The following is a 14,505-nucleotide window of genomic DNA, read 5'->3' as shown; positions in this document are numbered from 1 at the left end:
AATCGGGTTCGTCTAACCCGATTCTTAAATTTCAGGTTCCTAAAACCCGATTCATTCTTTTTATTTCCTTTTTCTTTTCCCTCCACACGGCAAGAGAATGAGTCGGGGTCAGCTGCCCCGATTTTTAAATTGCGGGCTACCCTGCCCCGTTTTTTGTGTACTCGGGTTCTGCTACCCCTATTTTTTAAAATCGGGTTCCTTGAACCCGACAGTGTATTATTACTGGAAAAAACAAAAATCAAGTATTATTTCTGAAATAAACAAAAAGTGTATTATTTTAAAAAAAAATCGCCCCAAATGGACGAAAGAATACACGTGTACATGTACAACTTTTTAGATGCTACTCTTGCATACCTACTACTACTATACAGTTCCAGCACCGATGCGTGTAATCGGTAGTATCTTCTTGACATTAATACAGTCCTATTTTAAAAATATGAACCCTAACAAATGAAATTAAACCTACATTTACAGAAACATACAGACTGCATGGACACTACCTGTAAAAAGCATGCATTCTCAAAATGTGTGTAGCATAAGAAGTCACCATGATGCGTGAATCGAGCCCTCAATCATGAGAATCATATCAACGGCCCAGGAACGACGAGTGCGCTGAGTCGGTCGTCAGGCCCAAGCTCGACTGCCCGTTGACCTCGGAGCTCATGAAGCTGGTGTCGTCGCCGCCCTTGATCTGCCACTCGGTGATGTAGCTAGGCTTGGCCACATTGTCTGGCGCCTCAACGTCGCCCGTCAGCATGGCCACCACCCTCGACATGGACGGCCGCTGGTGGGGCGAGCCCTGGGTGCACAGAAGTGCCACCTTGATGGCCCTGAGCACCTCCTCACCGTCGAATTCTTCGAGCCTTGGGTCTAGCATGTGGAGAGGGTGGTTGTCCTCGCATAGTTCCCAGACCTGAAAGTGTTGAGATGGTAAGCTGAAATGCAGCACATTGTGTGCAAGTACCGCAGGCGCTCAGATATGCCAAAACTGTGCTTGGAGGGTTTGATTTAAAATTCTATGAATGCATTTGAGATCTACATTTCCAATATCTAGTAGGAATTTCACTGTAGGTTTTACTGGTAAGACTTAGAATACTAGGACCTGCAGTTCCTCATTGAGCTTACCCATTCGAAAATATAAATCTTGTTTTGATCCTCAGTAGTGTAATAGTTTGGTCTTCCAGCTAAAGTCTCCAGTACAACGACGCCAAATGCAAACACATCAACCTTCTCTGTCACATGGCCTCTCATGGCATACTCAGGTGCAAGATAACCACTTGAAAAAGGAGAGCATAAACATCATAAGCATACATATAAAAATATAGTACGTAAACATAAAGGTTAACAAAATGGAAATAGACTTACAATGTACCAGCAACTTTCGTGCTGACATGTGTCTCCCGTTCATCATAAAGTTTGGCGAGACCAAAATCTGAGATCTTAGGATTGAGATTGGCATCAAGTAAGATATTGCTGGCCTTTATATCCCTGTGCACCACACGGATGCTAGATTCTTCATGAAGATAGGCCAGACCTCTTGCAATGCCTAAGCATATCTCAAAACGTGTTGGCCAGTCTAGGTTTGCTCTCCCTTTTCCTGCAGATGTGATTTTATATTTTTAATTTTATATCCTAGACCTGAATTTATAGATTTCTAGTTGCGTTAATTAACAGAATTTAGAATTTGTACCAAACAGAGCATGATCTAGGCTTCCATTCTCCAGGTACTCATAAACCAGCAATGGCTTATTGCCCTCAAGGCAGCAACCATACAACTTCACGAGATTACGGTGTTGCACCCGAGAGATGGTTTCTATTTCCGTCGCGAATTCCTTTTTCCCCTGATGAGATGTTTCAGACAGCTGCTTTACTGCCACAAACCTGCCATCGGTCAACTTTCCCTGCAAAAAGGCAATGGTTTTTAACAAAACATCATTTTCTCCAGATATATACATTTAAATAAATTCCCCCTTTCATTTTAGTACTTTTATCAACATGTATGTCCAGAAGCTAAGACTACTCATAGTGGGTGGGAGTAACATAGGTCATAACATCACACATGTCAAGACGTTTTGGTGACATAACACGAAAATATATGAAGAAAGAGAATGAGGTGGAAACTAACTATGTTACCATAACATCACGTACTCCAACACAAGATGAGTCTACAATATAATAAATGACACATTGTATGAAACCACGTACAAGTTACTATCCACTATGGAGGTAGTAACATAAACTAGTAACATATGCATTTACTAGTCTAAGTTATTTCCACTATGACCAGCCTAAGAATACAAAAATATTTTTTTATAGAGTATATACAGGTCAGTCTTGTGATGTTTACTTGTACTACTAGCTTATTGGAAGCTACTTCCAGAAACAAAAAAATGTAAATAAAATTCAAGACTGTATGGGATTAACCAACCTTATAGACCGACCCATATCCTCCTTGACCAAGAAGGTTATTAGAACTGAAATTTTCAGTAGCTAACCTCAGTTCCCCATAACTGAGGACATTAGGTCTTCCCACAATATTGTATAACTCTGCAAGACATCACAAAAGATATAAGTAGCTTTACTTGAACACTCGTTTGTTCAATTAAAACACAGTTTGGTCCTAGTGTATCTCATACCTTCTTGCTCCAATGATAGTTTTCTCCTTTTCTGTCTCCACACGAAGATTCCAGCAAATGCCAACAACCCTAAAACTGCCACACCAACTATAACTCCCGCAATCACACCTGTTTTACTACCTTTCTTCTTAGCCGCAGCATTACGCACTGTAGGGGTGAAATCTGACACAACGTTCACTTGTTAGATGTGTGATGTAAACAAAATCAATATATTTGAAATGAGGTTGAATGAAATATCTGGTCATGTGTAAACTAGTTGGTGTGTTGGATCTTAAATGTCAGGTTCTTTATTTCACTTCTCTAAAGCTTCCTTATAGAAATCGAACCTCATACGTACTATTTCCGACTCCCGAGTAGTTTGTTTAGTATATATCATTTACTAGTTCTTTTGTGAATGTTTAACCAATGCAGTAGTTAATACAGTAGATTGTAATACACAACTTGATATTTTTAACTAACAGTTCATTTATTTCGGCGAACAATGTCTGAATACATTAGTTCGAGAAAATCCTAACTGGTTATGATTTCACTTACTGATAATAGAATGATGAAATCTTTTATAACATTGATGAGTATAGTAAGGACTTAGTGAAATTTATACAGTATCAACCCTCATTTTCATATTGACGCTCTAGCATTTTTTATTGCTTTTGTTTCAAGATACATAAGATCGCATTCAGCATAGCTTTAATATGTGTTTGTACCAAGTTAATCTGGAGAATATATGGTAGCATCTAAAAAAACCACTATTTCTCCAGTTGCCACATCAGGTACTCCAAGTAAAGCCCAAACAACGCCTTCACGAAGGGAACCTCCCTAAGGCGTCGATGCTGCCTAGTTTAAGGTCCGGTCAGGATTATGATGCCTCCATGGTGGTAACAACAAAGTTTCATTTTCTAGTTAGATGTTAAATGCATCAATGGTAGAAGTGACAAACTTTAACAGTGCGCATAATAGGCATGTTTTGTGACCAAGGGTGGTAAACTAGTCCTACGCTTTAGTTGATTATACTTGCAAACGCCATTGTGGAGAGTACAATAACCACAGTGTAGAACCAAGAATTTATAGTTCAGGTGCGTACTTGGAGTTGCGCTCAAAGCCGATATTGCAGGCCCATAGTAGCCTTGAATAGGAATGCAGCAAGTACCCTTGCCAGCCCAGAAGAGATGAATCTCAAGGAAGTTTTTTACCACAGGAACAATATACTGCTTCCTTACAGCAATGTGAGATTTCCCTCCCGCTGTCTTTCTTATGTCGAAGTTCTGCTCCTTGCGCTCGCCCTATGTAGAAGTCAATCAAAATAATTTATTAGGCATAGTATATAAGCTAACAATATCATATGTTAGACATGTTAAAGCTTCTAAGCAACCTGGAGATAGATATCAAAAACTCTCCTCCCTCTTCTTTTCCAAGCCTCTGGATCAGGCGAGTCAATCTCTCCAAACTCAAGTGTCACTGTGTAGTTTCCATTCTCGAGTCCAATGCCATAATATCTCAAAGATGATGATGAGGTTCTTGCAGTTTGGAACATCCCAGAATCTTGAGTGTTATCAAACTGGTGTGAACTGTAGATTATGGAACTTCCGTTGGATAGGGTCGTGAATCTTCCACTGCTGCTAATACCCCATATGGGTGCACCCCCAACAGAATAGGATGCGGCACCAAGATTTGCATTATCAGCCTGATATATCAAACCTTCTGATCCTGATATGGTTTTACTACCACCACAGTCTACCGCTAAGGAGGAAGCTGCGTTTAAGTTGCAAATCAGTAATTTTTATTTGGAAATCTGCAATTATGGGTCTGATATAACTATTGTAGATAAAAAAAAATCAAAGACTAGAAATCTTACACTGTGGAGATCCGAGAAAACATGGGGTATTTCGCTGAAGACAATTCAAGCCCCATGGTAAAACACTGCAAATGAAAAAGAGTGAATGTTTTCAGTTTTACTTACAAGCTCAGATGATGCATCATCTTGACATGAATAAATGTGCCTACATTACTTTTGGTAGGAATAGATGATGTTGAAATATATTGCCCACCCTTCTCCATCAGTTCAGATTTTCGGTTCTAGTGGTTGGTGGATGGAACTTAATATGGTATCAGAGAAGAGTTGTTGGGTTAAGTCATGGATTTCTCACTTTAGAAGAAAAAATTGCTTACGATCTTTCTATAAAGTTTAGGCCTTATCGAGTCACATGTGAGAAGGGTTGTTGAAGTATATGTGGATTAGCTAACTTTCTATGTGAATTTTGGTCCTACGGATTGGTGCATACAACTTAATATGGTATCGTGAGAGGTCTCAAGTTCAACATACAACCATCACAATATTTAATATAAATATTTTTGGCCTTCCTCGACCCCACGTCTAAGGCCTTATTTGAGGGGGGAGGGGGTTAATACACACAAACAAACATATATATATAGGTAAATTAATTGTGCACCATGGTGTCCGCGCACCACGAATCATAAAAGGAAGCATGCATGCAAAACTAGGAAGTGATTTGTCCATCAGTTCAGACTTTTGATTCTACTGGTTGGTGCTTGAAACTTAACATGGTATCAAAATAGAAGTCTCGTGTCCAAGTCTCGGCTTTTTCCAACAATAACAACATCAACGCCTTTTTGTCAAGCAACTTGGTGTAGGATAGATGTGAAACCCAACGTAAACATAAGAAAACCAAAATAAGGAGAGATACAAAAGAAACAACTAAACTAAGATTCTGGCACATGAGTTGTTAATTTGCATGCGTTCCTATCAAGAGCTAAATCTTTAGGGAAATTCCAATCCCTCAAGTATCTTTTTATCGTATCTGCCCATGTCAACTTTGGTCGTTCTCTTCACGTCCTTATATTCTCCACTCTTTAGAATTCCTGAGGCCATCATTGGATATGAAGAAACCACCTTAGTCGGTGTTGGACTAACTTCTCGTCAACCGGTGCCACCCTAGCCTATCCCATATTACCTCGTTCCTATTGCAGTTCTTTCGTGCATGGGCACACAACCCTCGTACCGTGCGCATCTCCGCAACACATCTATTGGATGTGTTGTCTTTTAGTGGGCCATCATTCTACGTTGTATAGCATCACATATATGATTTTCGTTCTATACAACTTACCTTTTAGTGTTTATGGGACCTTTTTGTCACATAGGATGTCATATTCTGGTCACCACTTCATCCATCCCACCTTGATCCTATGGCAAATATCCTTATCGACATCACCATTGTTTTACAATGTTGATCCCAAGTATCGGTGGGTGCCCCTCTTAGGCACTATTTGTCCTTCCAAACTAACATCTCCCTCTTTGCACATAACACCACTAAAGTCGCATCGCAAATACTCTGTCTTTGTCCTACTAATTCTAAACCCCTTAGATTCCAAAGTCTGCCTCCATAGCTTTAATTTCCATAGCCCGTTTAATTCCAAAGTCTCAACTTTTTCCATTTAATAAAAATTGCTTGCCCTTTTTCTATCACATTTAGGCGTTATCGACCCACAAGTGAGACGGGTGTTGAAGTATATGTGGATTTTCCAACCTTCTCCATCAAATCAAACTTTTTGTTCCCCTGGTTGGTGTGAATGAAACTTAATAGATTAAATGGAGCAAGTACCTGTCGTTGGAGCTATCGATCACAAAGTCGTTTGCCACCAAATTCCTAACAACAACACATGAAAGATGGGGTGAAAATTATATTTTGTTGCTTAGATTAATCAGAGTGGCTACGAATGTTTAATCAGCAAAAATCATGAAGCATACAATTGCAGGTTTTTCTGGGTAACCCAAGAAGGAAAGCTTCCTGAGAGATGGTTGTATGAAAAATCTCTGCAAATATAGACAATAAAGTTAATAAGTTCAAGACATATTGTTTTCACAGAGACAAATGTTAAGTGGAGTTTGTGGAGAATGTGGTCATACAAACTGGTAAGTTGTTGAGTTTTTGTAGCTGGTAGAGATCCTGAAAGGCTATTATTCCCAAGAAATCTGATTCAAACATATTTTTGGAAGGAGGATATTTTCAAACATCAGATAAAAATAATTATAAGACATCATGAGAAATCAATATTGAGTAATTCTTACATAAACTTAAGTGAAGTAAGATTAAAGATTGATAGAGGTATTTGGCCAGTGATATTATTAAAACTCAAATCCCTGCACCAATGGAATAAGGATTATTAGACAACATAGTACCCCACGTTTAAATGAATACCATAGTAGATAGGTTACCAATTTGAATGTGGTTTTTCTGGTGCGGAAAATGCTTACAGTGAAGTTAATTTCACAAATTTGGAGAATTCTACTGACGCAAGTGTGTCTGATATCTTGCAGTTCCTCAATACTCTGCAGGTTAAACAGTTGAATTTTCAGGATCTGAAACTAACATGGGAAAGTAAAGTGGAGAACATGTGCCATACAGATCATCCAAAGATGTCATGTTTCCTATGAACGCAATTGAAGAGCTTCCATTTACTATGTCGCCTATTCTCCTGTGATATTCAGACAATCAATGCATGTATCAATGCCATATGCTTATGCTGGCAACCAACATACAATTACTGTAACTAAAACTACTATAAACTTACAGGCTCATCAACTGTGTAAGATTAGAAAGACTTTTGGGAATCGGTCCTTGAAAAGAGTTCCCCTGGAGCCTCCTATCATATGATACAGATATGTGTTGGTAAGGAAGTAATGCAAATAAATTTTAGACTTATCAGCTTTTTCCTATCATTTATGCCAAGAAAAAAGACCGAGAAACATTAACATTGGTGACTGGTGGAACATATATCTTACAGATGGTTCATGTTGGTCAAGGTTCCAAGAAAATCGGGGAACTGCCCGGTGAAATTATTGTCGGATGCCCACCTAGATGCAAGAAAAAAAAGATTGTCCAAGTTTATTGGTTGAAAATTGAAACCTTGGTATGAATTACACTGATATCTTGTCTTGTAAAATTACAGGCTAGACAGGATCTTAAGCTGGGACAATGTCGCTGGTAGGGGACCACTGAAGTCATTGCTATCAATGTACCTACATTTCAAAGACATACATCATTTTCCACTGAAGCAAATGATTTTCAATCTAAACAATGCAGATAACACTGATGATCTCGCGAATGTAGGACATGTGCAAAGGGCAAAGTAAATTGACCAAATAGAATACTTACATCTCCTGAAGTTTTGTCAATTTTCCCAACTCATCTGGAAGTGATCCATTAAAATGATTTGAGCCCAATGCACTGAAAAAGCATAAGATAATCCAGTTCAATTCTATACCAATGTTAAAAAGGAATTACCACTGAATCCATTTTACAAGGCTAAATGTTGATCAATATTTGATGAGGAAGATCCTCTCGTTTACTGGGTTTCCTATTCCAAATGTTTTCAATTTGTATAAACGGAAAGATACATGAAAGAACATACTCTAAGCCTCTACTTAGCCCAAAATACACAACTTCATGCAGTTCGTCCGACTAAATATACATCCGAATTTCTATTTTAAAAAGTTATTTTGAATTATAAAATTTTGAAACCTGATTAGAAGATACCACTATTTAAAATTACTCATTGAAAGAGTATAGTGTATCTTACAGTGATTGGAGATTTGTAAGATTCCCAAGCTCCTTTGGGATAGGTCCAGATAATGCATTGGTGCCCACGGTTCTTGTGATATTCGAGAAAAAGAATGTAAGACTGGTTGAAATAAACACATATATAATGCAAAGTTATTTTGAGTTGTGAGCCATACATGTGCATCAGATCAGTCAATTCGCCGATGAAAGCTGGCAATGGGCCAGTCAAGCTATTTTTCCTGAAGTCCCTGCAACAAGAAGACCAGAGACCAAGAACGTTAATTACATACATCTTACACCGAGTATGGGCGATTCGGAACTTCACATCAAGTCGGAACTTCATTGTTCAACTGTTAATCATATAATCAAAAATTGGTAATTCGGTACAAACTTTGATAAACTATACAATAATTTTGATGTTAAATGGTTGTAAAACTTGGCATGGTTTTTGCCTGTAATAACTGAAACCGGAAATATTTGTGCGAAAAAACTAGCGGCAGCTACAACTAGGACAATCAACTGTAATATTCAAAACTATTTCATTAGATTTACAATTCTTACTAGGGACCCTTCCACATCATAGATGTTCTCAATGGAGCTGATCTGCTCCCATTGACATGGAAAGAAGAGAACATACCTCCGTTACTGTACACCGAGACTAGACTACATTGTTGATCCATTTAAAGTTTAAAATCTTAGCATCAGCAGCAGACTCTTCGTTTCGGCAGTCATGTGTTCAAGAAGAAGTAACCGTGATTTGTTCGCTAGGAAGTACGGAGCACCGGAAGATGCGTCCTTCTTGACACGCTGAACTGGGCCCGGTAGTTATCCACAACATGAGGTCTTTTAATCCCGTTACGACATATTATTATTATAGCATATAATGGTATATATCATCTAAAAAAAATATACAATATATATTTGTATTTCCTCCCAAAATAATTACGAGTATATATATTTATTTGTTAAAAGATACATATTCATTTATTTATTTACTTAGTTCGAAATTTGGTCTCTCAAATTATATACCATACATTTTGGTCCCTTAGTCAAACCCCTCTGTGTTTAGTGTTTTGCCACATAAAAAAGCGTTTTAGCGACCAAATTCCACACACAACCAAGTAGTCAAAACAAGGGAACAAAATCAGGTACTGGGAAAACCACGCAAAAAATTATAGAAATTTCACTGAAACACATGTTATATTATAAAAGGTAGAAAGGAATCCTTTATTGAATGCCATGGTTTTCCACTTTTTTTTTTGCTAAGCTTTATGGCTAAACTTAGACTTTGTCACTAGTGGAGGGACCATGGCATAAAGCTTAGAAAGGAATCATTATTCATTTTTTTTTTTACTAAGACTTAGTGCACATGAGTTCATATAGAAATCCATATAGATTAAAATCCTGGAAAAATCAGATAGAAAAAGTAATTAACTGTTCATATATTCTTATTTAACTTAAGGGTAAATTTCACCAAACAAATTATCCATGCAAACAATCTAATTGAGCTAGAATAACTAACTAGTTGAGTCATGGGCTTTTATCTCACTTCCAGGGTGGAAATCGATCGAGAGCACATACAGTTTGGTGAGGCGAGTGAGGTTCCGCAACTCTTCCGGGATCGGGCCAGCGGCGTCCAGCCCGTTTATCTTCCTGCTTCATCCAATAAATTAACCAGAATTATTCGAATGTTCATCTTCTCCAGCTGAGCCGTCAGCGATTCAGCAGATGAGAAAATGTGGAAATCTGGGTGGAGTAGATCTTACAGTCTGGTAACGTGGCAGAGCGTGCCGTTCTGATCGGTGCAGTCACACTTGATGCCCGGGTTGAAGTTTGGGTTGTCGTCCAGCAGTGTGTCGTCCGTGGCCACGCCGCTGCAGGGGTTGCCGCTTATGTTCCACGACGACTGCGTCTTCAGCCCTAGCTTCGCCATTATCGCGTTCACCGCCGCCGCTGCCACCCAAGCAGAAGCAAATTGAGAATCCAACAGAATTCACGCTTCCAACGATCGACGAGTGGGTACATACCTTCGGTTGGGTCGGTCTGCGGCTGCAGCTGAGCCTGAGCAGCCGCCGTCCGAGAAGAACACATAACTGATAGGAGTAGCAGCAAGAAGAGCACGGAGCCATGGCGTAAGCACGAACTCCAGCTTGGACATAGACCCATCTCCGGATCCCCCGATCTCCTCAGATAATCGGATTGCAGTCTCACGGTGAGAGGCGATGAATCAAAAGAATGAAGCGGGTATATCCATTAGAGATACTAGTATATATACTCAGAGTTACAGAAACTTGAAGTGGGTATCCATCAAGTGGCCTGCCACTTGACGATTGAATCACAAGTCTAGCATATGCATGGATCCACACGGACATGATTAACATGGAGTAGGTGAAGAGGCTGTTGAAATTTTCCATTCCGTTGAAGATGGTACTACTAGTTTGGTTCTATATGCGACTGGGAGGCGGCTAACATCAATTTATTAGTTGTATATTTGCATGTGTCCAGACTCCAGAGTAATTAAAACCGAGCTAGCTTAGAGGCGGATACGAGGTCGGCGCTGTTTTTGGCTCACACTAGCGTCTCTAATAAAGCGTGGCGCGATATTGGCCCAATAAAAGTACCGGCAACCCCGAGCTGTCCGTTCGCAAAGAGTGTGAATCTGGGACGCCGGCATCCTCATCCACGTAGAAAAGCACCCATGGGCCCCTTCTGCTAGCTAGACGCACCGGTTTCCGCCTCCTTACACCCATGCCCGAGCCGACTCCCACCCATCGCCGTTGTCACCGTCGCGTCCCCCGTGCTTGCCTTCCACCCCGCATGTCCAGAAAACGCTGTTCATCGGCACCGCCGCCACTCCCTCTATCGGCCACCGCTCTTTCAGCCGGAATAGAGGTCACCATCGCCGCCCAACCACCCCGCCCACAAGGTGTTCGTCGGCTTGTCGCGATGGATAGTGACGACGAGATGTTGGTGCAGTTGTTCATGGAGGAGGAGAACATTGCTGCTGTCCGGCAACAACAACTGATTCTGACGAGCCTCCTCCGTGTTCGCCAGCCCTTGCTGGCCGTGCCTCGACGCGGCGGTTCAAGGCCAGGCAAGAGGAAGAACGTCAACCGCCATCGTTAAGCCGGCAAGAGGAATAATTTTATGTGATTGAAATATTGTTAAAGGAAAACAAAAGATTTTGGGGGCGCCGATTTGGGGGACACCGGTGTGGGAACCCGTTCCCCAAATGGAGGCATCTGCCGGCGCCCCCAATAGAGCACTGCCGGCGTCCCCAAATAGGCACCAACAAGGGTGCCGACATTGCCGTATGGGGGCGCCGGCCCTGCATCCTCCATTTGGGGATGTTGTTCCCACACCGGCGCCCCCGTACGGCAGCTCCGGAATGCTCTTTAGTCGAGGTTTATACAAACGACAAAATTCATACTAATTTAGACTAGTTTATACAGAAGTGACTCGGATTTAAACTAAAAACATCACAAATTCAACTAGCGGCACCCTCGGAAGACGCTGTAGTCGAGGTTGTACGTGTTGTCGCCGCCGCCGCCACCGACCTCATTGGAGAAGTCGAACCAGTCGTCGTCCTCCTCCTTTCGCGCCGGTGGCTGAGAAGGACCGGCGAGGTCGATGAAGTTCTCGCCATGGTCCATGGTGAACCACACCTCCGAATCGCGCCGGTTGAGCGTGATCTGCCGGTAGTATTCGTCGACGAACCTGTCGACGATGAGGTGTTGCCCCGGGAACTCCTCCTGGTCATCGCCGCCATGGAAGGCCGTATGCGCCTCCGCCTCCTCTCCCACCATTTCTTCGCCGGCGGAGGCGGTGGTGAGTGAGCGGCGTTCTCCTCCTTGGGGCGGCGGCGTGGAAGCGACCCTGGCGTCCTCCAAGCTGGAGCGGAAGCCGTGCGCCGCGGGCCGTCGTGGATGACGACACCGCCCGAAGGAGGAGGATACGCGGCTGAGCGCGTGCAGCCACCGGTGCTCGACGAGCTGGAGCACGAGTGGCCTGACGCTATCCTTGCTGGCGGCATCTGTAGAGGCCCATGCTTTACACCTGGAGGTAGTAGACCAACACGCGCATGGGGTCGACGCTGTGGATGCACGGGCGGTAGCCGTACTTCAAAAACGTTGGGTCGACGTCGCGGCCATGCCACCAGGCCTGGCGGCCAATGTGGTTGATGTGGCTGGCATCACGGCATGCCGAACGCGCGAGCTCGATGTTGTGCTCGTCTTGGCAACGCCACAGCCATGTTGGGCTATTTTGCGCGTTGTCCGGCTTGCTTCGCTCGGCCGGCAGTTTTTGCAACCGCCTCTCGGCGATGAGCGCTCGAATCTCCGGTCTAGGTGGCAGCGGCGGTGGAACAACATAGCCGGCGTTGGAAAGGTGCCAACCGTGCGGCAGCTTGAACTGCAGCGCAACCGGGATGCGCAGCCAATAGATGACATCGACCTCATCGAGGCTCAGCTGCAACGACCGGAGCCTGCTGCTGCCGCCGGCCTCGTCATTGTGCGCCGTGAAGAGGTGGTGGTGGATGTGTCGGTGTCGGTTGAGATTGTGGCGGCGGCTAGGGTTGGACGATGGGGGAGAAGAACAACGTGTCGGGGGTTTTTAATGGCGGCGGACGTGCATTAAAGGCACGTGAGGGAGGTGGGTGGACGCCGCGTGGCCAGTCGCGTGGCCGCCGCCGTCCTTGTCGCCGCCTTTGTTTCCGAGCGAAGCTATTGACGCCGACGAACAGCTTCGTACGCGGCGTTTTTAATGTGACTTTGTCGCCTCCTGTCACTGCCAAGGCGGCCCCACCTACGAAATACGCCGTGGCACTTGGCGCCGTCGTGCCCGTTTCGAGCCCTTCGCGCATAAGGGCTAGCACGAGGTTGTCGGCGTCTCTATTGGACTCGAACCGGCGCTTTTTAGAGCGTGCTGGTGTGAACCTAATCTAACCGCTGACACTCAAATAGCTATCGAGGTCACTGGTGGAGGAGATGCTTTTAAATTTGTAAACGTAGTCGGCCCCCTGTTTTGTTGTAGTAGAACTACGCTGTCCGCTGTGCTGACATGCTACCCAACATATTGCTCCCAACGCGACGAACCAGCCAACACCAGCAGAGCAACCAGCTTACGCGCCAACGTGAACAATATCAAGGCTCAATATATCTATAACAAGTTGAAAGCGAATATTGGTGCAATCAACATCAGTGCTAAATATATCTACAAGTTGAAGAGAATATTGAGGGAGCAACGTCAGTGACTTTGCAACGTACATGTTCATCTTCCTCTAGCGAGGTCAATGCGGAGACTAGGTAGCGCGTGTCTAATATCGCACAGTCCAATGTTGCCATCTATATACATTCTTCAAAAGCAAACACGTGGGCACGAACAAATAATCTTGTTCAAACTTAAGGTCGAAAGCCAAGGACCAAAGAGTATACATACACGTGTACTCTTAATTACCTACTAATTAATGGATAATGGTACGCATGCAGTTACCAACTTACTCCTTGATATTAATATATTGTTTATGCTTGGTCAGCGAAGCATCAGCAGCCGGCGATCAGGTGCTGCAGATTGCATCGTTGCAGTGCATATTGCCAAACTACCCTATCCAGACCGCAGCCCAAGGCAAGATGATCCGATGTTTCCGGCTCTTGATCACAGCGGGGACAGATGTTATGAGAGTTCAAGCCTAGCCGTCGCATGCGATCTCGCCAACAAGATGCGGACTTTGCACTTGGCAGTTGGCAGGGCCCCAGGTCCGCCAAATGGTTCTGCCGCAGGGGAAAATTTCCAGCCCTCCAAAGAACGTTTCGTATGCTGAACTTGTCGAGTAGACTGCAGAAGTCGTCAGTTTCCACTCCACCCGATCGGGAAAACCAGAAGATAGGGCAACCACTTGCAGAGCGTCCAATAAGTCAAGGAATTGAACAAGCACGGGGAAATCTGAGAGCGCCTCTTCAACTGTTCTTGTGAGCTTGGCGCGGTCATTGACAGCAGCAAAAAGGGCGGGAGCTGTTTGCTCAATGCAGGTGGAGTTCAGCCAAGGATCAGTCCAGAACAGGGCCCATGCGGCCGTCGCCAATAACAACACGTATAGCAGCATCAAACATCGCCTGCACTTCCGGCTCAACAGAGAGATCAACCATGTTCCAACAGCCGTCTTGCCGTTTTTTAAGCCACAACCAAAGAATTTGGAGGAACTGGGCAGGGTACTTCTCCTCAATTCTACGCTATTTTAGTTCTTAGCGTGGGTTTGGTGCAGGCCGTGGAATCTATTTTTTGTTTTTAATAGTGCG

General features: G+C 43.3%; 1 protein-coding gene across 1 annotated transcript; it reads right to left on the bottom strand.

The window, feature by feature from the left end:
• Nucleotides 1–301: 301 nt before the first annotated feature.
• On the bottom strand, nt 302–10,437 carry LOC124675717 (probable LRR receptor-like serine/threonine-protein kinase At1g56130). Its single transcript, XM_047211794.1, has 24 exons — nt 10,240–10,437; nt 9,979–10,165; nt 9,794–9,865; nt 8,389–8,460; nt 8,232–8,303; nt 7,808–7,879; nt 7,600–7,671; nt 7,435–7,506; nt 7,224–7,295; nt 7,056–7,127; nt 6,907–6,981; nt 6,721–6,792; nt 6,559–6,624; nt 6,400–6,465; nt 6,254–6,298; nt 4,489–4,553; nt 4,006–4,385; nt 3,718–3,916; nt 2,637–2,798; nt 2,429–2,547; nt 1,691–1,901; nt 1,366–1,597; nt 1,126–1,276; nt 302–913 (listed from the first exon to the last, which is right to left on the bottom strand). The coding sequence occupies exons 1-24, from the start codon at nt 10,376–10,378 to the stop codon at nt 587–589; spliced, it is 3,072 nt and encodes a 1,023-aa protein (XP_047067750.1). The 5' UTR covers nt 10,379–10,437; the 3' UTR covers nt 302–586.
• Between the last annotated feature and the right edge of the window lie 4,068 nt (nt 10,438–14,505).

This window comes from Lolium rigidum, chromosome 7 (assembly GCF_022539505.1).
Source record: "Lolium rigidum isolate FL_2022 chromosome 7, APGP_CSIRO_Lrig_0.1, whole genome shotgun sequence".
Taxonomy (NCBI): Eukaryota; Viridiplantae; Streptophyta; class Magnoliopsida; order Poales; family Poaceae; genus Lolium; species Lolium rigidum.
Note: the sequence above shows the minus strand (reverse complement) of the source record. Positions and strands in the feature narration are given on the sequence as shown.